At 33.6% G+C, this 27,460-nt stretch overlaps 1 protein-coding gene across 6 annotated transcripts in view; it reads right to left on the bottom strand.

Annotated features, from left to right (window-relative positions):
* The window catches only part of Robo2 (roundabout guidance receptor 2), a 513,941-nt gene that overhangs the window by 17,025 nt on the left and 469,456 nt on the right, over positions 1–27,460 (bottom strand). For all 6 annotated transcript variants that reach the window (XM_042676828.1, XM_042676829.1, XM_042676832.1 and 3 more), the window contains 3 exons: positions 25,540–25,696; positions 15,142–15,402; positions 9,609–9,814 (listed from right to left, as the gene is read on the bottom strand). In XM_042676828.1, coding sequence (XP_042532762.1) covers positions 9,609–9,814; positions 15,142–15,402; positions 25,540–25,696 — 624 coding nt within the window. The remainder of the gene's footprint in view (positions 1–9,608; positions 9,815–15,141; positions 15,403–25,539; positions 25,697–27,460) is intronic.

Below are 27,460 nucleotides of genomic sequence, written 5' to 3'. Positions count from 1 at the left end.
CTCCCCCTGTCCCCCCCACCCAATCCTCCCCGCCCTCTCCCAATCTGCAAGAATATTTCTATATTAGGTATGTAGTCACATACCATAAGAGAGCTGGGATTATTTCAAGATATTAGAATAACAAATTACTCATAAAGTAACAAAAAGTTATGAACAAAATAAATAAACAGTATTAAATAAAATATGAAGACAATATTCTATAAAATTGTCTGAGCTTCAATGATCCTTACATATTCCTTGGTTTCCATTATTTTAAGAACTTCAGTTTGCTTTTCTTAACACCAATACTGATCGTTAGAAATTCATCTTTCTTAAGAGTATCGTAGATTTTTTTTTCAGCAAAATTAGTATAGAAATGGAGGAAAATAACTGCAGTTCATTGTTACAATAAACTACCAAGTAATGATTATTCTTTCTTAGAAAATAAGCAAACAAGTATTGATATTAAATGTTCTAAATAAACCAAATATATATTTACATGAAAACCTGAAAATTAAAATGCTATAGATTATTTCTCCTTTTCTCCAATATATAAGCAATAACAGTGTGGTTAGTAGTGTCTCATCCTGAAGCACTTGTCAAGGTGCCAAGATACAGTAACACAGATTCCTGCACTTTCAGGGCATGGAAAATAGTAACTGGCAGAGTTAAAATGATCTGAGAAGTTAAAAGGGTATTAAGTGTAGCAGAGAAAGATAGCATTTTGGTTTTCCTTGCCAAAAGCACACAGATACACTTTTTACTTTCCAAACAAATTCCCCTGACACAGGCCACTTCAAGGAGGCTGAGATAGCCATAGCAACTGAACCTCCTGAGAGAGATCATTTCCAGTTAATAATCCCAAGTCAAGGACCAAGAGAAGAAATCATGTACTAGGCCTGCCAATATAATGCTACTGTAGATAAGAAGAAAAAAATCAAAGTCATTCAGTGAGGGGACAGAAAGATAGAAGTCTCAAACTGAGAGTAGTGAGATATTTCAAAGCTCACTTCCAATTCCTCCCAGGTACTCTTATCTGTTGGTCTATATGTCTGTCCTCTCTCTCCAATTCAAATGATCTCTTTGTTCTTCACCTCCCGCTTCATCCCTAAACTCCTAACTGACTCCCTCTTAGTTCCTGTCTAAAGGATCTTTCTGAAGCACTTCCCATCCATCCATCCTCAGTTTAAAGCATTATCTAGCTCACTAATAGTTTACATACAAGGGTGAAATCAGGTTTCTTTTTCTTTTCTTCTTCTCTTTCTCTTTCTTATTTGTCAGTACTGGGGCTTGAACTCTGGGCCTGGGCACTGTTCCTGAACTCTTTTATTGAAGGCTAGCACTCTACCACTTGAGCCACAGCACCACATCTTGTTTTCTGGTGGTTAACTGGAGATAAAGTCTCATGGACTTTCTTGGCCAAACTGGCTTTGAACTGTGATCCTTACATCTCAGCCTCCTGAATAGCTAGGTTTATAGGTATAAGCCACTGGTGCCCAGTAGAGTCAGGTTTCTGAAACCCTTCAGTAATCCTGAGGTTACTGACTGAAATCCATTGTGTCAGACATACAATACAGTCTCTGTGTGTACCATCTCTGTCACCTACCATTGTTTAAATTTCTGTCTGGCTACCAGTTTGTTCTACCAGTGTTTATTCTTTACTGCCTTGTATCAACTTCACTTTCAATTTTATGTTAGAGAGAATCAATCTTTCCTTTGTCATCTAAATATCATGCATACTAGTGTTTTTTCCCTATCCTGCTCTTTGTTGCATATTTTGGTTTTCTTTTGTAACAATAAAATTATGTGAAGTTGTATTTAAGAACTATTTCTTATGCCTTTTCATACTTTTATTTTCAGGTTCATTGTACAATAGTCACTACGTTGAATCAAATCCATTTAATATTTCCATTATTTACTGTAATTCTTTGTGTGATTTTATTTGGTGTATAATTTTCTTAAGAATGACCTTGTGTTATATATAAAAGAAATGTCCTTATAAACATTCCTAGAAGATTTATTAAACAAGAAATAGGTTAGTAAGTTTTTGTTCATTGTCTGGATAATGGGAAAAACATTGATATAATCCAAAATAAGAAAGGAAAAATTATGGAAGTGGTACTGTGATTCAAGCAGTAGAGCGCTTGCCTTGAGCTGAAGAGTGCAGGGACAGCACCCAAGACCAGAGTTCAAGCTCCACGACTGACAAAAAAATAAAAATAAAAATTATAACAATAACAAACATAACTTTCATTATGTAGTGCAATAAATATTCTATTACAATTATGTGTGTTATATATCTTATAATGTTTTGATACACTTAAAAATATCAATATTTGGAATACTTTGATTTATATTGTGGCAAATTATATTTTTTGTGGGTACACGTAACATCTTTCCATATTCATCTACTTTAATGCATTTAGTTAGATTTGGTTCTGTTCTGTCAAATTCTCAGACTCCATTAATATCAGTCAAGTCATATTCTCAGTCTGTTTGGTTCTTTGTATTCTAAAACTGATTAGTCTCTGTACCCCACCAAATCACTTCACAGCAATATCACCAAAGAAATCCCTTGCTAGAAGAACTCCAAAGAGAATTAGCTTAAGTTCTGCCAAAACAAATAAACAAAAACCTGTTTGTCTCATGATAGTGAGTCCTTTATATGAGAACTTCACATACACGTGCTATACCCTAAACAAGCCACCTTTTCTGCTCTGTCCTTCTGACTTCCCTCCCTTTTGATTGCTTTTGTCCTGTCCTTAAAAACTTTGCTTATCCAATTTTTTTTCATGATGCTTTTTTACCTTTCTGGAAAGAGCTAGTCCCATGGAAGTCAGGGCCTCAAGCAGCTGTTGATCAGTACAGAAACAGTAATCAGCTATCTTTTGTGAGTTGTTTTTATACCTTTTAAAGGGCCAAAGAGACTAGATAAATAACAGTAGACTTAAAGAGATTTGGACAGTAGGTTTGGCAATATTAGGCAATGAGATATCTAATGACCCCAAGTAAAAGAGAATAAAATTAGTGTCCCCTTTGCTTTCAACAAGAGGTCAAGACCATGAAAAGAGATCATGTTTGAATATCTTCAACAAAGTATACTAAATTAGGGATAAGATACCTGCAATAGGTACATTTGTGAGGAACACTTTGCAAATTATTTAGCCATAATCTATTAATGAAAGTAATATATTAGAATTCCTCTCAGAAATTTATATGATGGCTACTGATTTCATCTTTGGCTATCATTTTTCCTCTTTATGTACCTGAAGATTTAGATAAACAGTTACCAAAGACAGGAGTAAGACTATGATTTGGAAGAAAAGAAAAATATTAATTCTTAAATTAAAAGGTAAGTCATTTGTGTGCTTAAAGAGGAAAATTAAAGTTCATACCTGCTAGGTACAAACAGCTTAGCTAGATTACATACAAATTACAAGCAATTCATATCCATTTGACACATTACAGCTCTTGACATAATCAATACACATTTAAACATTTAATGAAAAATGAATTTATGTCACATAGTCAAATTTATTTGTGTTCACATTTTCAATCTTTCCAAATTCCTGAAGTTTAAAATTGCTGAAAGGCAGAAAAAAAATCTCAAATTTATTCAAGCTGTTAAGGAGGAGCTGCACATAGGACATTAAGTTGTTGCTCACATGCTACTGAGCATAAAATACCATGATAAAGTGGCATCTTGCTGTGTCTCTATTACATCTCCAGCACTAAAATTAATTTATGATCAGTCATCAATTCATTTACATGTCATTTTATGCTAAATCCTTCCTTGCTGATAAATGCTTATCCTTAGATCCATTAAGCCAGAGTAAAGTCTGTGCTTTATAATATGACCCTGCTAATTGTTGCATTACCATTTTTATGAGATACAAAAACTAACGGAGCCCCATTTTTGAGCCAATATTTAATCCAGGAACTCTTCTTATTAAATGCTATTTTCCTAACTGCGAAGTAAAATCTTCAGCTATAATTGTCTTTGGTCAAATTAATTCAAGTATTGACCTCTGCATAGATGTAGAAAGATATGTCTGGTTTCTAATTTTTTTCACTCAAAGATATTGAATATGCAACAATTTCAATCATGATACTCACAGAGAGAAGAACACACAGTGTGAAGAATAAGCACACTAAGAAGGGCACTGGTGGCTCATGCCTGTAATCCTAGCTCCTCTTATCTTGAATTAATTAATAAAAAGCCAGAAGTGGAGGTGTTACTCAAGTAGTTGAGTAGCAGCATTGAGTGACAAGCTGAACAAAAGCATGAGGTCCAAAACAAAGAAAGCACAATAGAAACAAAACAAAAACCCTCTTTTTTGGAATATATGATACCTATTTAGATATTTCATTCAGAAATAATCATGTTTGTGTGTGTGTGTTTGTATGTGTGTAGTATTTGCTTTTTAATCTGTTAAATTGTGAAGTAATAATTTACTTTTAAAGACATCCAGCCTGTGGAAGATGTCTAAGAAAATAATATCATTATTTTTAGTATTATCTGTGAAATTTCTCTTCATATTAATATTATTATTATTATGTTTTTAAATTTTCTGCACCAGAGGCAACGTTTCAAGTTAAAATTGTTGTGGCCATTGCTGTGAAATCTGTGTGGTCAAGTCAGATAATGAGGTTGCCAGGTTTTATTGTTTTTAAAGTGATGCAGTATGAGGGTTCTAGTGAAAACCTCTGAACACACAGAATATGCATAGCCAAAAGTTGCTTTCTACAGTTTGTGTGTGGTCCAACCATCCAGACAACTTTTACTGATTTATTTAATAACACTACGTTTTGTGTTCGCTCAGGCAGTTAGAATCTTGGCTACACTTGCAGGATATTCTTTTCCTTCCATCTCTCCTGCTGCTTTCTGTTTCTTTTTCATGATCCTGTCATTAAAGTCAGGAAGCACTTACCTATGCCTCCCACCACTGAAGTTACAGAAGGAAGTATTGAAGACTTTACTCTCCCTCTTACTGGGTCATACTAGGTTGAGTAATGAGGAAGAAATATTGCTTCCAGGTTACTGGACACTGAAACAATTCTGTGCTCATTTTCTAGACCATAACAAAGTTTGATATGTTATCATAATATAGTTGTATTTTTAAAACAATGAAATAGGTTAATCTTATAGGCATAGATAAAAATTATAATCAGGCCCATGATTATAGGCCTAACTACTAAGAGGTAGGGAAAAGGAACATTGTATTTCAAGGATAGCTCTGGCATAATGTTACCAAAATCCCATCTCAGCCAACCAGCTAAGGTTGGCTGTGTTTGTCTGTAATTCTAGCTCATACAGAGGCATAGGTAGACAGATGGCAGTCTGAGGCCAGGCTTGGTAAAAAAAATTTAAAAGCTTTCTTTGGAATAACTAAAACAAAAAAAGGACTAAGAGTCATGGCTAATAGAATAAAGGACTTGCATAATAAGAATGAATATTGGAGTTCTAGACTCAGTACTTCCAAAAGAAATTAAAAATAAAACTTGTACAAATGGATTTCCTTACAAAATAGCTGATCTAGTTTAATTTTGTTAGGTTACTAGAAATAAACAGAGAAGTATGAGGAAAATGAATAAAACATTCAAACTAAATATGAGGAAAGTAAATAAAAGATACTTCTAATATTTCATGTTCTGATCTTCATTAAGTATGTAGTAATGTTCTAGTGATGATGTTCCAGTAATAACATTACAAGCTGTATTTTTAAAAGTGTATACTTTTTTCATTTTTATTCATTTCTACACATGCATATAACAGAAAGAAATGAGAATCACATATTAAGTAACAGGAGAGAATAGTATTTTCTTGTAAAATATGCAAATTATACAGATTAGAAGAAGTTGAGCATTTCCCAAGCAAGGATCATGTTCATTTACCTTTACAGTAAGATTAATTGATTTTGTACATTCTTCTCATACTTATCAAGCAGGTGACCTTGAACAAGGATTAAAATTCCTCAATGACTCAATTTATGTACAACATGAGAATGTTCATAATAGAGTTCTTTACTATGCATTTTAAACCTTCAGAAACAAAATTATATAAAATAATAGAAATTAATATTTTTGATTTTGCCCTTCATTCTGTTTTTAATTCTCTCCATCCCTCTTCTTTCCTTCCTATTCTCAATCTCTCTTGTTCTCTCCTCCCCTTTAAAAATGTAAAAAAAAAATCTTATATTACTGTGCCACAAAAAGTGAAGCAAAACTAAAAAATAATAACCAAAAGCAAACAAACAAACACATCAGGCCACTGCTTAGAAGGATGCCTCACCTTTCCTAAAGGCCATTGTGTTATTGTCATTGAGTTGAACTTATTTATCAGTGGTTAAATGTAACAGGCATAAGTTACACTAAATACATAAATCAAGAAATTTGCAACTACTTTTCACTATTGAGGTCCTGAATTTTGGAACTACTAGTATTATCATTTTTTAGCTTCTTTCTTTTATGAATGAGCATTTAAAAATTTAAGAAATCTCTCATCAGTTCCTTAGCTGTCATAAAAATATACAGAACCAATTTGCATATTTCTTAAAAAAAAGGACTCTATAATTGATTAACTACTTACATTTCTTAATGTGTCAGTTGTAGAGTACAATATATTCAAATAAAATCTTGACTGATTTTACATAGAAGCTCATCAGCTTGGTTGTCTTTGGCTATCTGTTATAGTTGGTATCAGATTCAGGAAATGAAACCTATGTATTAGTTCTGTTAATAAAAATGGGCATCATCTGGGGCTGGGAAGGTGGTTCAGTGGTAGGATGCTTGCCTTGCATGTATGAGGCTCCGGGCTCAATTCCTCAGCACCACATAGCAAAAAAGCCAGAAGTAGTGCTATGGCTCAAGTGGTAGAGTATTAGCCTTGAGCTGAAGAGCTGAGGGATAGAGTCCAGGCCCAGAGTTCAGGCCCCATGAATGACAAAATAAAAGGCATCAGAGTAATGATAGTGAATACATCTATCAGGTAATCTATGTTATAAGTAATGACTAATTTACTCACATTACCAACAAATTTAGAATTGTGGGTAAAGAAGAACAGAATTATTTCTCTACCATTATAACTGACTTAAAAACATCTAATCCAAATGATGAGATTAGAACCAAGTGGTTCTTTTTGTCATTGCTCTGATTTTATTTTGCATTTTTTTCTTTTTAAAGTCTTGTTAGGTAGGTCAAGATATTCTCAAATTGTCAATCCTCTTACATTAGGATTCCAAGTACTGAGACTACACATGTGTACAACCACAATTATCTTATTCTTGTTTTATTACTTACCTCATTTAACATCATTACACTAGCCTGAAGTACATGAAGAATACATAGGCAAATTAGGATAATATTTCCTAACGTTGATTGTTATAAAAGTGGTTCAATAAGTATTTGTGTATACACACATATCTCTACCTCTGGGGCATACACACATAGACATGTACATATTACACATGCACACACACTATTTGTTCACATCCTTATACACACTACCTATACTCAATCATTTATCACCATTCTCACAGAAATGTATGCACTTATAATTTCATGCACTAAAATCCACACGTGCTCACACACCTCTATATAGAACCACATGTATGTATACATACATATAAAAATATATATACTGACATACTGACTCACTCTCCCTACATATACACATTAAAAAACAAAGCTTGGATCAAATATTTTTTTTCCCTCAAAGCTCACTTGGCTAGCTAAGTGTAAAATACAAGTTCTACTAAGGGAATGTTAAATTTAGAGGACAAATTTATTGCAAAATACGTACCTAAACACTGAGATTTCCATATAAGGTCTTAATTAAGCAATGAGTTCAAACAGAGAAATGGATTTTGTTTTTTTAGCAATAAAAACTTCATCGGAATGAACATTACACTAGTTAGAAAAGTGCAGATTGCTCCAATTACTGTCACATAAGACAGACCAACTTGTTCCTAACAGGTGTGTTTTTGGAAAAGTGTAAAATGGTATCCTAATTTATAGAAATAGTTTTCATCCTTGCCATTATCTTATTTAATAAAAATTTATATCTTATTGCTGACTTTTTTCATTATTCTTGCAATTTTACCATATTCCTGATGGAAAATAGTTCAATATCATTAGTGAAATATGCAAAAATATGTAGAATTTTACCCTAAAGGAGATTAGGCTAGAAATTCAAGGCAAAGAGGCTTAGCATAATAGTGCACTAATAAGTCATCTCTCTGTATTCAAAGATTTTAACTTTGCTCTGTCACCTTCATTTAAATGTGGGTTTCAAATCACAGCAGTGTATCTATGTTTTAAGTCTTAATTATCCTACCAAGCAGACTGGCACTCATATAAGAAGACAAAGAAAAGTGTAGACTTGGACATCACCCACTGGGTAATCCAGGAATGGAGGAGGGGGAAATTACAAGTACTAATGTTTTCTGCACTCTATCCTACCCCATCAGTTTCCATTGGTGTTTGCAAAGCTAACAAATAGGGAGTAAATCTGTGGAAATTGGGCAGCTATTAGAGTAAAAATAGATGAAGCACTTATATATGTAATATATAAAAATAAATAATAACATAAAATAGTGAACTATATAAATGATAACACTGTTATAAAATACTTTCAAGATTAAAAATATCATTCAAGCAAATATGGATGCTTTCTGTGATATATATATATATATATATATATATATATATATATAAATGGTATTCTAAGACCAAATGAAGTGGATGCAGGGATTAAATCTCAAGTTGTGATCCTGTACCCTGATAATCATGCAAGTGGCTCTTTGTGTGTGTGTGTGTGTGTGTGTGTGTGTGTGTGTGTGTGTGTGTGTGTGTGAAAGAACCAAAGGAAAGAAACTAAAAGAATGAAATGAAAAGAGGGAAGCTTTGTTTTTCACTATTCATTGTGTATATACATGGATTCAAAACATTCCAATTTCAATCCTTGGAAATAGGTTATGCATCAGTGTTGGAATCATCATAAGGAGAATATAAACTGAAGTCTTTCACTTGGTGTACAGGCAGGGGGAAAGCCTTGAAAGTAAACAGAATAATTATACTTCTTGGAAGAGGAATAATTACTGGATTCAGCAAAATGAAATACATAAACATATAGTTTATCTCTCTATACATTTTACCATTCTAAAAATAAGACTGTGGAACCAGGAGAGGCATATTTTGAAGCCTTGCTTATTTTCATCAGTGAGTGGTTTTACAGAGTGAAATATCAAGAGGCATTTTAAGATTGTATTTCACTTTGTATGTTGCTTCTGATATACAAAATATATCATCCCTAAAAGTCAAGTTTTTTTTTCCCACGTAAAAGACTTGGTTCCTTCGCAGAATGAACTTTTCATAAAAGGCCTGGATATAATTGAGTTTTCTTTCATGTCTTTAAAGCTCTTTAAAATTCATGAATTTTCTTATCATTTTTGCAGCAAAGCCAAAGTATTTCCAAATGCTTTTTGAATTTGGTGTTTAACATTAACATATTTAAACTGTTACAGAAATAGATGGAGTGGAATAACTCTTACATGAAAAAAGCATATGATTTTTGATACATTTCAGTGTTGCAAATAGGTCAGGTATTTCTAGTAAATCAGTTTTGTTACCTGTCACAGAGCTGTCTAGATTGTCCATACTGGATCCAGGAGTGTGGTCTAGGGCTCTCAGGGGTCTGGGGATTTCTAAAGCTTCTTCTTCATCATCAGCATCATCATCTGCAACATCTGTTTCTAAATCAGAAATCAAGGTTCCGGACACGTAACCTAATGGTGGAACAGGAGGCTGTGGAGGTTGATTATTGCTTTGAAGGTGCCTGGAATTTAAATTGGAAAAAAGAAAAACCAGAGAGGGAGGAGCAAATCATTAATTATAATCTGAATTAAAGATTATAATCTGAATTAAATAGCATGCTCTAATAACTGACACTAACTTCTTTTATACTAATTCTTTCTTGGAGTTGACAGTACTTTTTAAAGAAATCTTTCAGCAATGATAATAAACTCTAGAAGAATACCTTATCAAATAAAAACATTGAGTATAAATGTCTTCTATTAATATTGAAGGTTGAAATGGAGAGAAAATAAAGAGCCAATATTTTTTTATCAGAAAGTCATACAAAAGAGAATATTAATATTTGTTACAAATAACAATTTACAGTTGACTTTCTTCTCCAAAATGACTTCATTTCCAATTTAGAGTTTGGAGTTCTACTTGAGCCATTCTGCCTGTTTGTGCAACTGAACAAATAATGGCACTTGATGAACTAATTCCCTCTCATCCTACCTCAGCACCTTTCCTGCCACATTATTAGGGAGAGTGGTTTACCATTTACCCAGTTAAGTGTAGGTGCAACTATGTGTTTTATCCATCAACTACTTTGCGACTATTTCTCACTCTTTTCACCTATCAGGTCTTTTTATTTTCTTTTTGGCCAGTTGTAGGCTTGAACTCTGAGCCTGGGCACTGTCCCTTACCTCTTCAGCTCAAGGCGCGTGCTCTACCACTTGAGCCACAGCGCCACTTTTGGTTTTCTGTGCTTACTTGGATATAAGAGTCTCATAGACTGTCTTGCCAGGCCTGGTTTTGAACCTTGATCCTCAGATCTCAGCCTCCTGAGCAGCTAGGATTACAGGTATGAACCATTGGCACTGGTTCACCTATCAAGTCTTAGAAGGAAAAATGAGGCATCACAGGAAACCTTTATTATGGGAAAATTATTTGAATTTTAACCTAATAAAGTCAATAGAATGTGCTATTTTATTTAGAAGATATTTGATCATTTGTTTAGAAAATGCTTTGAGCTTCTTAAAGCTATAAAATGCTAAATTAAAGCGATTGTTACTTGTTACTGTCAAAATGAGTGAATATACTACACATTTGTACATATTGTCATTCCATTGCCTTCATGCAAAACGTTAGAAGTGTTTTAAATATCACTATAGTATTAGATAGTAGAAAGTTGGTGACTACTTAAAGGATATTAGAAATAAGTGCTAATCACTTTTAACATTGGCTTGTAAGGGAAAGAAATACCAGATGATTCCCATTCTCATTTGAATTTTATGTGAAAATATTTTATTTTTCTAGAATTTGCTTAATATTCCTCTCCTGGTTGCACACTCTAATGTTAATAGGCTTCCAGTTCTTTCAGTGTTAAAAATACTTTTAAAATTCTAGTTCTGGAAACACCCAGCCTCAATCAGACCCCAATCTCTAATACAAAAGATCAGGAATTTGAAGCCCCAAATAGCTTCTTCACTCTCATCACAAACCATTAATTGAAAAATCAGGAAGAAAAAGTAAATTTCTCTAAATCCTACTCTCAGTCTTGAGCACTCATGAGCACATCTTGTATGCATATGCTTTCAACTTCTGCTTGTGAATCAGTGATGGGGAGCCAAGTAATGTGCAGGCAAGCTGCAAAGTGCTATTTACACACCTGAGAATTTCTCTTATAAGACTAGGGATTTGGTTTGGGAAAGAATGGGATGGGATAGACCAACTTGCTAGTCCTCTATCACTGATAGCACCTCCTTATGAATAAAGAAATCATGTTTAAAAAAACTGAAGTAAAGGGGCTGGGAAGGTGGCTTAGTGGTAGAGTGAATGCCTTGCATGCAAGAGGCCCTGAGTTCGATTCCTCAGCACCACATAAGCAGAAACAGCTGGAAGTGGTATTGTGGCTCTAGTGGTAGAGCCCTAACTTTGAACCTTGAGCTGAGGGACAGTGCCCAGGCCCAGAGTTCAGGTCCCAGGACTGGCAAAAAAACAAAGCAAAACAGAACAAAACAAAACAAAACCCACTGAAATAAAAATGAGGATATTACAACATTTATAAATATTGTATAGTAAAAGGCAGTGTATTCTACTTTTTATGGATCACCATAAACAGAATTGCTGGAGGTGTTTGTTGGTAGTGTTCCTGTAATGCTGATATTCAAACCAGATAAAAAGGCACATCCAAACTAAATGAGCCAGGTCTTTCGTGGGCACACGACAAGTCACAACATCTACTTGTCGAGTTAACTCAGGCAATCTGGAACATTGAGTAAAGGAAACAGGGTCTGGAGGGTTTTTTCTTTTTTGTGTGTATAGGTGAATATAAAGTAGTTTGTTCATCCCTTGGGGAAATTCCTTTCAAGCACTTACTAAATGAACCACCTATTCTAAGTAGAGAAAGACATCAGTCAACAACTCAGCTGAAAACCCAAGCCCTTGTAAACTGTAGTAGCTAATAAACTCAGGTTCTTTAGTAAGTACCACACAAGTACCATCATTTAATTCTCACAAATGTATAACATAGAATAGAGTTTAACCTTGACCCAAAAGAGGAGGCCTTTCCAGCACACCTGGGAAGAAATCTCCATGTTATCAAATAAATAGGTTTCCACTTACCAGGAGGCATTACGCTACTCCAGAATGTCTCACAGGACAAGTTATGGTGAAACTTTTAGTCACACAATCTTAGCTCGACCTCTGTATAGGCTGAAGACTGAAGTCTGTCATATTGGTAGTCAATGGGAACCTCAGAGCTCATGCTTTTTTCCCTGGTTAGCAACAATTAATCCCAGCACATGGTCAAAGTCTTCATTAGGGAAACAATGGGAAAGACTCCACTGAGAGAAGACACTTGAAGAAGAGCTTTTGGAATTTTCCTGGAACCTACATTTCTTCTTTTTTATCTGATTTGAATCTGTTTAGCTGAATAAACTGTAACTTTGAATATCCTAGCTTTCAGTGAATTCTGTGAATTCTAGTGAATAGGTGAATCTCAGAGGGATATCCGGTATTGTATGTGGTATTAGAAATAAGGAAGATTTTTGCCGGGTGCTGGTGGCTCACGCTACTCAGGAGGCTGAGATCTGAGGATCCGGGTTCAAAGCCAGCCTAGGCAGTAAAGTCTATGAGACTCTTATCTTCAATAAACCACTAGAAAGCCGGAAGTGGCCCTGTGGCTCAAGCGGTAGAGCACTCGCCTTAAGCTGAATTGCTGAGGGACAATGCTCAGGCCCAGATTTCAAGGCCCACGACCGACAAAAAAAAAAAAAAAAAAAGAAGGATGATCTTCAAATCTATCCTCTAATTTGTGTGTGTGTGTGTGTGTGTGTGTGTGTGTGTGTGTGTGTCTGTATGTAGTGTGTGCTAAGCAATTTGACCAAGGTCCTACAGCTATTAGGATGTTGACCTCCATAGAAAAGTCCCCAACTTTGGTTTTTCTCAGTTGAATTTCAAACTAAACAATCAGAATCTGGAGTTTGAACCTGTTTATAAATATAAATAAATAAATATATATATATATATATATATATATATTTTTTTTTTTTTTTTTTTGCCAGTCTGGAGGCTGAAAACTCTGGGTCTGGGCACTGTCCCTGAGCTTCTTTTTGCTCAGGGTTAGCACTCTACCACTTGAGCCACAGTACCACTTCCAGCATTTTCTGTATATGTGGTACTAAGGAATCAAACCCAGGGCTACATGCATGCGAAGAAAGCACTCTACCACTAAGCCACATTCCCAGCCTATATTCTTAAATGCAGAAAAATTTGAGAAATTCTGAGCCAGTCTGTTTAAATTACTTAACTGCTTGGTGTCATAACTAATGAAGGAAATCCTATCATTTATCAAGCAGTTTCAATATTCTATGAGAAGTGGCTTAATGTAAAATAATACTGTTTAAAAGTAGGCTGTCTATTGAAAAAGTATCTGATTATTATGAAAAATTTCAGGATTTGATTTTGATATTAATAAAAAAGCATATTTTAAGATAGGAAATCTATCTTTTTCTATGTAAGAGTAGCTGCATTTTCAAAACAAATAGCTTGTTACAGATGGCTCATGCCAATAATCCTAGCTAGTTGGCAAGCTGAAATCTGGAGGATCATAGTTCAAGGGCAGCCTGGGCAAAAAAGATTCATTAGATTCTATGTCCAAAATAATGAGCAAAAACCAAGGCTGGAAGTAGGGTTCAAATGGTAGAATACTAGCACAGCAAGCATGATACCATTAATTCAAACTCTAGTAGAACCAAAAAAATAATAGAGATAATGATTAACACTGTGAATTCTAGTTATCTCATTATCAGATCATTTCCATAGTTACAACTATCAAAACAAGCAAATATTTATTTAATGACTTCAAGCCCAGAATGTAAATCAACAGAATATAATTAGTGAGAGATCAAAAGTGTTTCATTTACCAAAGTCCAAGCTTATATATTGCTACATCAGGGAAAAACAAGAAGAAAACTATAAAGCTGTGAGAATTGATCTCATTTAATTTCTACCATACTTTCACATCTTAGTACATTTCTATCTACAGTTTCTGAAAGTATGTGCATTGATTAATTAAAGGAATCTTGGATTGTTAATTTATTCCTGAGCTTCTTTGGGATGCATTTACTGTTGTTTATATTGATTCATTTAATTCAACCCAAAGAAGGTCCTTTATTTCTTTTATTAACTGACATTGTGTGTAAGCGATCTGTAGAAACAGATTTACATATTCATAATGATATACAGAATTAATCACAGCACTTTGAAGAATCTAAAAGGAGTCCTTTATTATGGCATTAAAAGTGAGTTCAAGGCCAGGGGCCAGTGGTTCACACCTGTAATCCTAGCTACTCAGGAAACTATAATCTGAGGATCCTGGTTCAAAGCCAGCCTGGGCACAAAAATCCATGAGACTCTTATCTCCAATATACCACTAAGAAAACTGCAAGTTGTGCTGTGGCCCAAGTGGTAGAGCGCTAGCCTTAAGCTGAAGAACGCAGGGACAGTGCCCAGACCCAGAGTTCAAGCCTATGACTGACAAAAAAGAAAAAAAAAGTGAGTTCAAGGGTAAGCTGGTTGAAGGTAAATCATAAATTAGGAACAACTCAGGTATAGCCAAAAGAACTTTAGACTAAAATCAGCCTATCTAAATTTTGCTCCCAGTCATTCTATAATTACATATGTGAATTTGATTAGACTTTTAAAAAATCAATTCTACAGTCTATTCTTTTATATTAAAGATTATGATATATACAAAGACATTTTTAATCCTTGAGTATTTTTGACGATGAGTCCTTGTGAACTCATGTAAAGGAACGTTTGCATGTATTGGAAGCATGGGTCCCTTGACTTAGTGAGGGTATTTACCATGTTTGTTTTGCTATATCAAACTGATAAGCTCTTGTCAGCTCATCCAGGTGTGCCTGCAAAATGGGTTGCATCTCCTCCCGTGGTGATGGCGTAAGAGTAGCTGTAGACTGCTGCCCAAAGGAGATAGCAGGAGAGGAAGCCACGCCTCGCACGGGAGGTGTTGGGACTCGGTCATCATCTTCTTCCAGTTCATCTTCCATACCCTGGTGTAAGTAAGTTTGCACTGGTAATGGTGGGCACCAGCTGTCGCTGTCATAGCTGAAAGTAATTGAAGAACACACATGTTAGTACATAATTATACTGGCAATAAAGAGCAACCACATGGTGTCTAATATGTTCTCCTGATCATGTTGGTGAAGCTACCATAGTAAATCACCTGGCTTTTATCTTAATTTCCATTTGTAAATTACATCTGTTATCTCAATATCTCAATTAATTCTTAAAGACCTTATTAGCTAATTGTTACCCCCACAGTTACAAAGAGCATTAACTTCCCAGCAAAGTTGTTCATGTGGAAAAACCAAATTGCTAATTAAAGACAATTAATGAATTTCTGCATGTAGATTTAACTACTTCCTTCTTTTATTCACCCTTATGCAGCAAAATAAAAATTTTATGTCAATAGAACTGATTGATTATTTAAGAAGTGTTGGGGAAGATTATTAGCTCTTCTTGATCTATATCAATCTCTCCTTCCATGTGACATACTAGTCATAAAGATGATACAATAAAAAGGTAATTTAATATCCCTTTATTCTGCTAAGTTTTTGTAGAAACCTTGTTTTACTTATAATGATATCTAAATTGTAGCATCTCTATTTACACCTAATCTGTAGTCCTAGTGTTTTTAGAAAACTAATAAATCATTCAAACTTTTAAAAAGAGACAAAAAATAAAGTAATACTACTATTGGATATAATTATAAATTCAGTCTCTTGAACACATCTTAAATATTTCTCCTAACATCATCCCTATTTGCCAAATAGATCAGTTGTCTTCATTGTATCTATTAGCTTTCTGTTAGCCATATTAGCGGAATCTCATTACTTTCTTACCCACTCTATTTTTAAGACAGGGAATAGAATTATATTTCTGAAATCATCATTCATACCACACAGGCTTAAAAAGATTCAGGAATATTAACTAATTAAAGAAGCATCTAAACTTATAAGCTGAGCTTAGAAAAAATTTCCACCACTGATCAACATGTTTTTCTAAATCAGCTGCCCACTATGCCGCCCACACCAGCCTGCTCTTGCATTTCTTTCTAACTTCTGAGTCTGTATCTGACTTCACTTACACTTTGTCTGTAAACTCCTACTTTTTCTTGAAGGCACACTTCTTGGGTCATCATTTTGTGAAGCTCTTTTCTATCTTCTTCATCTGAAATTTATTTCAATTCCATAATATTTAAAGGAACTTCTCATATTACCTTTGGGATTTTTTTTGTTTTGGTGTCTCTTTTCTCCCTATTCAGACATATCTATAAACCTAAAGTTTTTCATTTCTAGCATAGTATTTCTACCACCTAGTTAGAGTGCCTCTAGCACATGAGCAATATTCATTAAGTAAACTAAAAATAGAATGAACACCACAAATGAATACATCTAGTCTTGGATTCTGCTACAAACTATAACTTATAAATGTTTGTGTGATGCTAACATTTTTGCTTGAGTATGTTTTGCTTTTCCTTTGTAAAACTGAATTTATCCCCAAAATGTTCATACAGATGTTTATAGCAGCTTTGTTCTTAATTGCCAAAGTTTTGAAGTAAGATATCCCCAATAAAGTACAGATAGATAGAATGTAGCACAGACAGACAATGGACTACTGTTCATTGTTTAAAAGAAATATTGTCCAGACATAAAACAACAAGGAGGGAACATAAATATACTTTACTAAGTAAAAAAGACAACTGGAGAAGGTGACATACAATATAATTTCCACTGTGATAACTGCAACTGAAAGATGCAAAATCAGCCAGAGGTTGGGAAAAGAAGAAAAGACAAGGCGCAGATGAATTTTGGAGTAGGGAAATCATTCTGTAAAATATGCTAACAGAGGATAAATAACTATGTCATAAAAACTTGTGCAATCCCAAATTCAACAAAAGAAACACCAGGATGTGAGTTCCTAAAATGTGTGTCTTGGGGTCAATAGGTTAAGGGGTAGACAAAGAGGAGAAGAAGAAGAGAATGCAGTTAAAGAATTCAATGTACATCGTACAAAATTAAGAACAGGGAAAGTGTGAGTAGGAGAGGGATGGGTGAGAATGTTGAAAGGAATGACATTGATTAAGATGCACTGGATTAACAAAATGCGTAGTGAAAAGGTAACTCTTTGGTTACAACTTACTAATGATAAAATAAAACTTGTGCAATTCATAGAATGTAAATGAAAAATGAAACACATGGTAAACTGTGGACCCTGGCTGATACTTACATGTCAATATATATTCATCAAGTAAAATAAGTATCACCTTGGAAGGAGATGTTGATGGTGATGGTATATATTTATGCCTTGCATAAGTCTTTTTAACTTTATAATTTTACGTTATCAATCTACTATAAATCTACTTCAGAGAAAGTACAATATAGGTGGGTAGGTAGATTATAAATAAGCAACAATACGGAGCAGAAGATCTCAACAGATTTTAGAACTGGACAGCTACTATCAAGCACTAGAAAAGGTAGTATTTTAAGTAACATACATAACAACTCTGAGGAAAAGGAAAACATTTTTAACAACTTTAATAGTTCCCTACATGGCAAAACTGATTAAGAAAGAAACAAATGGTTTTAGGTGAGAAAGGAGAGAGAGGTGGATGGATGCATTCATCATATTGACCCTTGCAGGCCCTAAGGAACTTGGAATTTGTTCATAGGTGATTGATAGCTACTGGGAATTTTACGCAAATAATACCATCTTTAGATGTTCAAAGATATGGACTTCTAAATTCATTTTTCCCTAGTCCCTCAAATTCTCTTTCAAAGTTATTTTTATTTTGGGAATCTTATTTTCATTAATATGGCCATTTATTTTCTCCCTTAATGAGGCTGATGGACAATTGCAATCGAAAGTCCTGTTTCCGAAATTCTGTACATTTAATAGGAGTAATTCATTACTATAGAACTAATGTCTTTCTTAACACTAAACTGGAAGAGTAGTTCAGTGTAACAATGTAACAATTTCCTCTGCTAAAAAACACTATTGGTAAAACTTAGATTTCCATTCAGTAATTAGCTAGTGAATACCAGTCTGTACTGATAAAAATCTATTACTGTAAATATTGTCGTTTTCATGTGTTTTATAAATAGATATCACAGATGTTATTTGTTGAAAAGACTATTACATAAAATATCCACAATCTACTGTACTGGCTGAATTTGCTACTGTAAATTTTTCTAATCTCTTTTACCACCACTTAAAATTGTGTGTTGAAATATTAGGATCGTCTAAAAGCACATTTATTCCTCTTAACTCTCTTATACCATTAAATATGCTTAAGCTTCACCCTGCCTTAGTCTTTGTAGTTCATTAACAGGAATCTCACATTTGAACTAAGCCGTCTTTGTTTCCATCTCTTTGTACTTTTCACCTTTTCTAGCTCATTATATTTGTTTGCAGATTCAATTTCTTTCAAATCAACTTTACTGCTTCAAATTTCCTTTCATAATCTTACAAATCCTTCAAACTACAGGCCGAATTCTTTATCATTCATAAAGATTTCCTTGGTGAAGACAAGCAATACCCTTTCTCTTCTGAACAGTTCTGTACTCATAGTATATTTCATATTCATTTTAAAATGTATTGTACATTTCCAACCTTGGTCCTTCAACTATTTTTAGAATAGAGCCTGTCACATGTTTATGGTTTCTTTTCCTCAAGGGAATTTAAGATATTTTATGACCTTGAACTGTTGACTTTTAGTTGTGCTAATAACATAATCTAATACTATAAAATAGAAGGTCATAAGCATAGTCATTGGTTTGAAATAAAAACACACAATTTGTTTCATTAGTAAGAAGGCTTATATTACTTAAATTATTTATTTGACTTTAAAGGCTATATTAAGTGAAACAAAAATATGCATTTAAAAACGAATCACAAAAAACCTTTTCAGTATGAAATATGTTTGCCAATATACTTCATCCACAGTTACAATTAGATTTATTCTGTGAAACTTGTTCAGAAAAACAGTACACATTTGGTGCCAGAAAGCAATTGGCTATAATTTCTCTATTTAACTTGGTTTATAGCCAAAGATCTTATATATTTAAATACATTCAGACTTTCAAATGAAGTAATTGTTATCCTCTAAAATTAACCTATTCCATAAATATTAAACCCCTCTTATTTCCAAAAAAATCTAACGAAGATATACATAAATAAAAACAAATAACAAGAAGGAGAAGGATATGTATATGCAACATTTGTTAATGTAGAATAAAATTTTGTTGTATGTATCTACTCTTTACTATAAGATTATGTATAATCTATTTAAATACTGTTTGAATATTTTGTAAATAATTTGTCTCATGTATTAAATAAGGAAATACAATTTTATTAAAATACAATAAATATTATCACCAATTGTCTCCTTTTTTCTCCAGAGATAATCCAAAAACATGCTGAGCAAAACTATACAGTTCATCAGGACAAAGCCAAAAGAAGTTGAACTCAAAATGGTTTAAACCAGAAGAAAAACAATGAGAAGAGAGAAAAAATAAACCAAAAGACCAAGAGAAGAATATAAAGAATACATGAAGTGAGCCTGGGACATGGAGTACCTTAGAAGATGGGGAAGAATTTTTCCTCATCTCTGTACTCATTTCCTAATTCATTCCAGAGGAACAAATGTTTAGATTTCATTCAGTTAGTGAGGTTTTATAGATTATGAAAAATTTAGCTATGTTTTTATGGCTTCCTTCACATTTGACCAGATATATACATCTTATTTGGGAAGCAGAATTTCAACTTTTTCTTAGAGTAACTTTAAAAAAAAACATTAAAAAAAGTGCTTCTAATGGCAAATCAAAGTTGTTTTGGCCAACCTTTCTGGGGAAAGCACTCATTCTTTGACATTCTGTCAATGAAGTAGAAGCATCATATTATCTAGCTTGCTTTCTGAATAATAATAAAGATGACAGCAAATCAATGTCACATATGAACTGACTTGTTAAAGGCCAGATACAAATACCAAATTACTAATAAAAATACTATAAAGTTCAAATCCAGCAGAAGCTTGCCAATCTTTAACTGCAGTAACAGAGCCAAACTCCAATTATTTGGTTATTACTCAATTCTTCCTAGCATCAAATGAATACTATAAAATGTATTATATTTATAGACAGGAACTAATATGCTTGCTATGTTTTTGTCAAACTGAGGATATCAAAATGAGAGAAAACATCTACTATTATCATTATATTGTTATTTAATTGGCAATCAATTAATTTTTCATTGGGTAATTGTTTGATAACTTTGTGCATTTAGTATTGCAGAGAAAAAAATGGCCCAAGGAAGACTTAGAAAACCTAAACTCTAACAAACAATACAAAAAAATTACACTAAAAATTAGAGACTGTATTTTAAAGAGTGTAGTATTTCTGCTATATGTTATATCTCCTAATTCTACTTTTTTCCTCTCATTTCCAGTCTTTGTCATGTTCTTGTTTTGTGTCATTATCACAGCACCAGCCACTCTGCTGTGTTGGTCCATACCTTATCCACATGCCCCAGCCTCATGTAATTTATCATCAATAGCCAAATATCAGAATCCTTCTATGGCAGACAAGGATTCACAATTAACCTCAAGACACCTCCTCAGATTATCTCTTGTACTATGTAGGTTTAAAACTTAGCAAACCTCTTTCCACAAACTGATGGCTGAAAGGTACAGATAAGCAATTAATATTCAATGTGGTGAGTCACATGATAGAGAGGTAAGCTTGAGGAATAATAGAAAATAAAAAGACAAATAACCTTAACTTGAAGAAAGTCTGTAACTGAAGACTAATGAGGCTATTTCTTCTCTCATTCTCATTTTATATTATCATTATTTTATTTTTTCTTTGTGTTTAGGGGAATTCTTTCCATTTGTACAGTGAATTATGACTCATATTACTGTATTTTGGCTTAGTTGTTGGTTAACAATCTATTCTAGTGAACAAACCACCTTAAATTAGAGATTTTTTAAAACTATCCTTTGTCCTTACTTCTAGCTCAATGAACAGCTTCTGACAACAACTCTATTCTATGTATTACTATTAATGAGCAAATAATTCTGATTCATCTTAACACTGAATTTTAAGATTGACTTAGGTTTGCTAGTTTATCTGACATATGCTATTATGCTTTTCTGAATAAAATGCATACAATATTCAATTATGCCTCGTAGAAAACAGTGTGCATGGTGGCGTAGCAGCTATTACATGTGTATCTTTGGAAGAGGATCAGATATGTCTTATTAATTGTATATTTGTCTCACTGTGCAATTTCCTTTATTGCTACCAACCTTAGCACTTCCTACATACTTGGATATATATGAGTTGGGAGCTAGTGGCTAACAACTGTAATCTTAGCTACTCAGAATGCTGAGGATCATGGTTGGAAGCCAGCCTGGGAAGTAAAGTCCCTGAGACTTTTATCTACAAATAACTACCAAAAAGCTAGAAGTGGAGATGTAGCTCAAGCCTTGAACAAAAATGCTCAGGGATAGTGCCCAGGCCCCAAGTTCAAGCCCTAGAACTGGCACTAGAAAAAAAAGTAAATAAAAAACTACACACATGCATGTGTGTACACATATATATGTATATATATTTCATATATTACTGTATCATCATATAGTACTGTATCATCCCTCTGTGAATATAAAATACCTTGTGCCTGCTTTATGATACATAGTAGTGACTGTGCTTTATCAGAGCTGTTTTTAATGTTTTCTTTACAGATGATGATTGAGAAGCTAATAAAAAAATGATGCCATATACCACACAAGTAACAGAACTTCACACTTCTCTGGGTTTTGATTTTATCTTTTTTTTTCTTTTTATTAATGCATTTGCTGGAAGTCTAATTTTGTCCAGATGACTGCAGAACCTGGAAAAGCTGTCACTGCTATTGATGTATAACATACTGCTATTGTTGGTCTTTTTATATAAATTTATTTGCAAATATATAATTTGAATTTTTGGAAACTTTAGCTGTGCTGTCAACTTTGAAAAAAGTATCCCAGTATACCATGTTGAGTTGGAATTGTACAGAAATTAATAGCCATATTGATCTAGAAATGCTGAACTTAATTTTTTTTCATTTGTACAGGAGTAAAGGCACTGTATTAAATATGTAAAGTCTTATGGACATGTGATTGATTATAGAAACTAATATTTTCCAAATAAAAATATACACATATAAGTATGTATACACATATGTATATATCTATAAATATATTTTCATATATTATTTTATTTTCTATAAATAACAATAACAAATATCTGTATGTAATATTAACAAATACAGCACCAGAATCATTGGTAGTTAGAAATGCAAGTTAAAGAAAAAGTTAAATCTATTGTCTTCAAATTTTGTCTATCAAGAAAACAAGTAAAAGCATAGTAGGCATTCTACAGAAGATTATTTCTGTAGGATATTCAATGAAATAATATAATCTATTAACTAAGATTTCCTTTTTCATGAGAATTACACATTATGAAGCACAAAAATATAACTAAACATGCCAAGAAAAGAACATAATTCCTCACTGACTGATTTTAATTTGTTTTGTCATGTTGATTTTATTGTGATTTTACTAAAAACAACTGGAATAAGAACTTATATTTTAGGTTTTAGAAAACTGAGCCCAAAGAATAAGGAACTAGAATTTTGCTATTGGTATATGGACAGGATATGACCTAATCATTATTTTCAGTAAGAAATCCACCAGATATTATTGGTTCATGCCTGTAATCCTAGCTACTCAGGAAGCTGAGATTTGAGAACCCTTACTTGAAACTAGCCCAGGAAGGAAAATATGTGAGACCTTTATCACCAATTAACACCAGAAAACTGGAAGTGGAGGTATGGCTCAGAGTGGTAGAGCACTAGCCTTGTGCAAAAATCTCAGTGATAGCACCCAGGCCCTTGAATTCCAGATCCATGACCAACAACCCCCAAAAAGAACAACAGTCAATAGACACATGAAGAAATCTTCAACATGAAAGAAATGCAAATCAAAACAACAATGAGATTCCATTTCATTCCAGTTAGAATGGCCATTATTAGGAGAACTAATAACAGATGCTGTCAGGGATGGGGCCAACTACACTGTTGGTGGGAATGTAAACATGTTCAATCACTCTGGAAAACAGTATGGAGGTTCCTCAAAACAATAAACATAGAACTCCCTATGATCCAGCAATCCTACTACTGGGCATTTACCCAAATCACTACAAACAGCCTGAACTAAAGCCATCAGCACAACCAAGTACACTGCATCATTATTTATCATACCTAAGATATGGAATCAACCCATGAATGAATCAAGAAAATGTGCTATACAGTGAAATTCTGTACTTCAATCAGAATGAATGCCCCATTTGTAAGGAAATGGAAAGACGAAAAAATCATATTAATCAAAGCCAGACCCAAAGAAACATAGTCCACTTGGTCAAAGAGGACAACCATCCCCAATATAGGATTATGGGCCTTTGGTCAAGAGAATACAAGTAGCTGCACTCCCCTGCTAGAACTTCCAAACAAGCTCTCAAGAATCTCATGGACTTTCCTGCCTGGGCTGGCTTTGAACCTCGATCCTCAGATCTCAGCCTCCTGAGTAGCTAGGAGGTGTGTACCACTGCCACACAGCATTAAGATGTTTAATAATACATAATTTGTCTATTTATTTTACAATACTTCAAATATGTACAAGTAAGTTTATATTTTATATAGTAATATTCTCAAAATAATTAGACTAAAGATTATTAGACTAAAGAATATTTCCTTCACAAGTAAATATTTCCAATGCTACTCCTGGATAATGAAATCAGGTTTCAAATGGATGGGAATACATTTATTTCAATAGATAATAAACATTTTTATACTGTATGTTTTTTTTAATAGACAATGTGAAAAAGAAAAAAGGTATTCAAATTTCCCCAAATTTTGTGTGATCTGAGTTTATAATTTTACGCTTATAACTTTGACAGCTCTACTGTGGCTTCCCATTCATTTTGTCAGTTCTATTTCACCATTGTCTAACAATCTTAAAAATTCAGATTAAATCTTGTAATAATCTTTTTAATCAAATTTACATATCTGGCTTTTCTTTACTCAGATTAATGTGACACTGACATATTTATATCACTGATATAAATTAAAATCAATTTTAAGTCAATTAGTTGGCTAAAATGTGAAAACTTTTTGTAAAGTAAAATGATAATGTTAAATAAATAAATATTATAATCCCAGAGAGACAACTTGTAAGTATATGCAATATTTATGTGAACAAAAATAAGACATGAAATAACTCCTCAAATGAACCAAGATTTTTAATTTGTAATTATTTCTAAGCAAAAAAAATACTGTAAAGATAAAAAAACTGCTTGTATTTTATATTTTTAGTTTATATATAGGCTCAGTCCAAATAAACAGCAGTCTGGAGGGTATGAGGAGGCCATATGCACTTGGAATTATTGAAATGGTAAAAAGAGACCTTTTATTTTTTGGCTTTTTATTGGAATAAAAATTATCCGTGGCTTTGTGTTTAAAATCAATTAACACTTAAACTAACAGGAAACAATTCTTGTGAGATGTTTTAGAAAGAATAGGAAACTTATTCACACTTAAAGGCCCTCAAAGGTAATTTTCCAACTTAAAAAGGTTTTGTTACGGAGTGCGCATTGGCTTGAACCTCTTTCATTGTTCCTGCCCCTAAATTCCCATCACTGCTGATGATTAAAGTTCTACCCACTGGCCAGGTCCCTACAATTATCCCATTGTGATGGCGCTCCATCGAGGCGCCCTGCTATGGCCAGACATCAAGTCATTAGAGAGCGGCCAGGGATGATGAAGAAGGTTATTTTAATTCCCTTTTCAACCCTTCTCAGGAGTGGCTCTTTAGTTCACAGAGCTATGGGTACTTGCTTTCAAACTAACAAGCAATATTATAAATGGAGGCTTCATTATCATGATTGCAGACAATCTAAGGCACTTGAAGGCCAAGGATTCACAGTCTGTAGTATGTGCTGTTGTGTATCTATCAGCTAAAAATATATTGACAGTACAAACAGTAAAAGGAGGAAAACGCAAGGGCAGAGTGGAGTGGAGGAAGGATAGTGAACAATAGAGAAGGGAATTCAGCCCTAGCCATTTTGTTGGTAAATCAAATACTTTTACCCATTTTCTTGCTGCTCCGCTGTGTAATGTTCCAGCTCTGTACCCGGAAGGGGCTGGACTGGGGGAGGAGGTAGAGGAACATTGGCCCAGGTTGATCCATTGTTCTTCTGTGGTTTCGAAGAGTTTTTATTTTTCTTCTTTTTTCCACCTTTTCCACCTGAAAGTATAATGCATGTGTTCAAGGTTGCTGAATATAACAAGAAACAGAGACTATCAGATGGAAAGCTATACCCTATGTTTTCATAATGGTAGAGATGCTTAAAGAAAAAGCATAACAAGGAAATAATATAATCTGAAAAACAGGATTCAAATCAGTCAAAATGATAGTTTCTTTCCTAATGCATTAACTACAGAGAGCTGAATATCAAAAGAATATTTATTGATTTATTCATCTATGCTGCTTCCTTTTTCATTGTTAAGTGAAATAATGGTCCACAACAATTTCTTAAAATGTCAGATTTTAGTGCATGTATAATGCTTTTTTGCATCATCTCTCTCAGTGGAAAATTCTAGGATCCAGGTTAAAGTTTTCCATTAGAATTTACTCAATTAAAAGAAAATTACTCAACCTAATTAATCCAAGAAAATAACATTTATTCCCTTACAAATCATTCATAAAAATCAATTGGCTACATTCCAGACAATAGTTGTTAATGAAAGGATCAGTTTGTATATAGTAAAAATAGTTCTCATCTATTTTAAATAACAGCTTGTAAAATTCCAAAGAGATTAAAAAGAGTACTTATTTCCAGTATTATTTATAAAACACATAAAAACACGCACAAATTTGAAAAAAGTCAGTAGTACATAATCATGTCTAAGACTCCACATAGAGCTCCCCTATGACCCAGCAATCCCACTTTTGGGCATTTACCCAAATGTTTACAAACAAGACCACACTAAAGATACCAGCACAACTATGTTTATTGCAGCATTATTTACTATAGCTAAGATATGGAACCAACCCAGATGCCCCTCAGTAGATGAATGGATCAAGAAAATGTGGTATAGATACACAATGGAATTCTATGCCTCCATCAGAAAGAATGACATTGCCCCATTTGTTAGGAAATGGAAAGACTTGGAAAAAATCATATTAAGTGAAGTAAGCCAAGCCCAAAGAAACATAGGTCCCATGGTTTCCCTTATTTGCAGTATCTAGTATATGTATGAGTCAAGCAGAAAAGGTCAGATAAGGTGATGTAGGAAAATGAACCCTAAGATATGTATTTAAATGTTTTTTTTTCTTTCATGCATTTGTTTCTAACGCATTTATAAGATTATTTCTTAGTTGCTTTGTATGTCCCTCCCCCACAGTATAACCCCTGCTTTCACTGTATTTGATGTCAGTATAATTTGTGGAGGGGAAGGGGAAAAACAAGTCATTTAAATAAGGATACAGGTGGACCTGTTGCAACAATGAGAAGTACAAGCTGTCATGTCGAAAACGAACTTTACAACTTTGGTGGAGGGGGCGGCGGAAGGCTGGGAAGGGATGGGAAGGGGAAACAAAGGAGGAGGTTACAATGCTTGATAAGAAATGTACTCATTATCTTGCCCATGTAATTGTAACCCCTCTGTACAGTATTTTCACAATAAAAAATAAATAAAATAAAAAAATCTAAAAAAAAACTAAAAGATTATTTTCATAATGCCTGCTTTTTATTCTTCCAAAATTAAGAAAATGAAACTTGTTTACAAAGCACATGGGCCACATGTGGATTCAAGAATGAATGCTTCTTTAACAGAATGTAATTGGGTGTATCTGGGATATAAGTAACTTCCATTATTCTCACCTCAGTCTATAGATATTTATGTAAGACGTGCTATTGACCTATTGTGCTTCATCTTTCTGGGACTAAAAGTTATGAATATAAAACATTTATAGTATGTTTATCTAGTCATAGGAAGTCTACTCATT

This window comes from Dipodomys spectabilis, unplaced genomic scaffold (assembly GCF_019054845.1).
Source record: "Dipodomys spectabilis isolate Male_0828 unplaced genomic scaffold, ASM1905484v1 ptg000032l, whole genome shotgun sequence".
In the NCBI taxonomy this organism is placed as follows: Eukaryota; Metazoa; Chordata; class Mammalia; order Rodentia; family Heteromyidae; genus Dipodomys; species Dipodomys spectabilis.
Note: the sequence above shows the minus strand (reverse complement) of the source record. Positions and strands in the feature narration are given on the sequence as shown.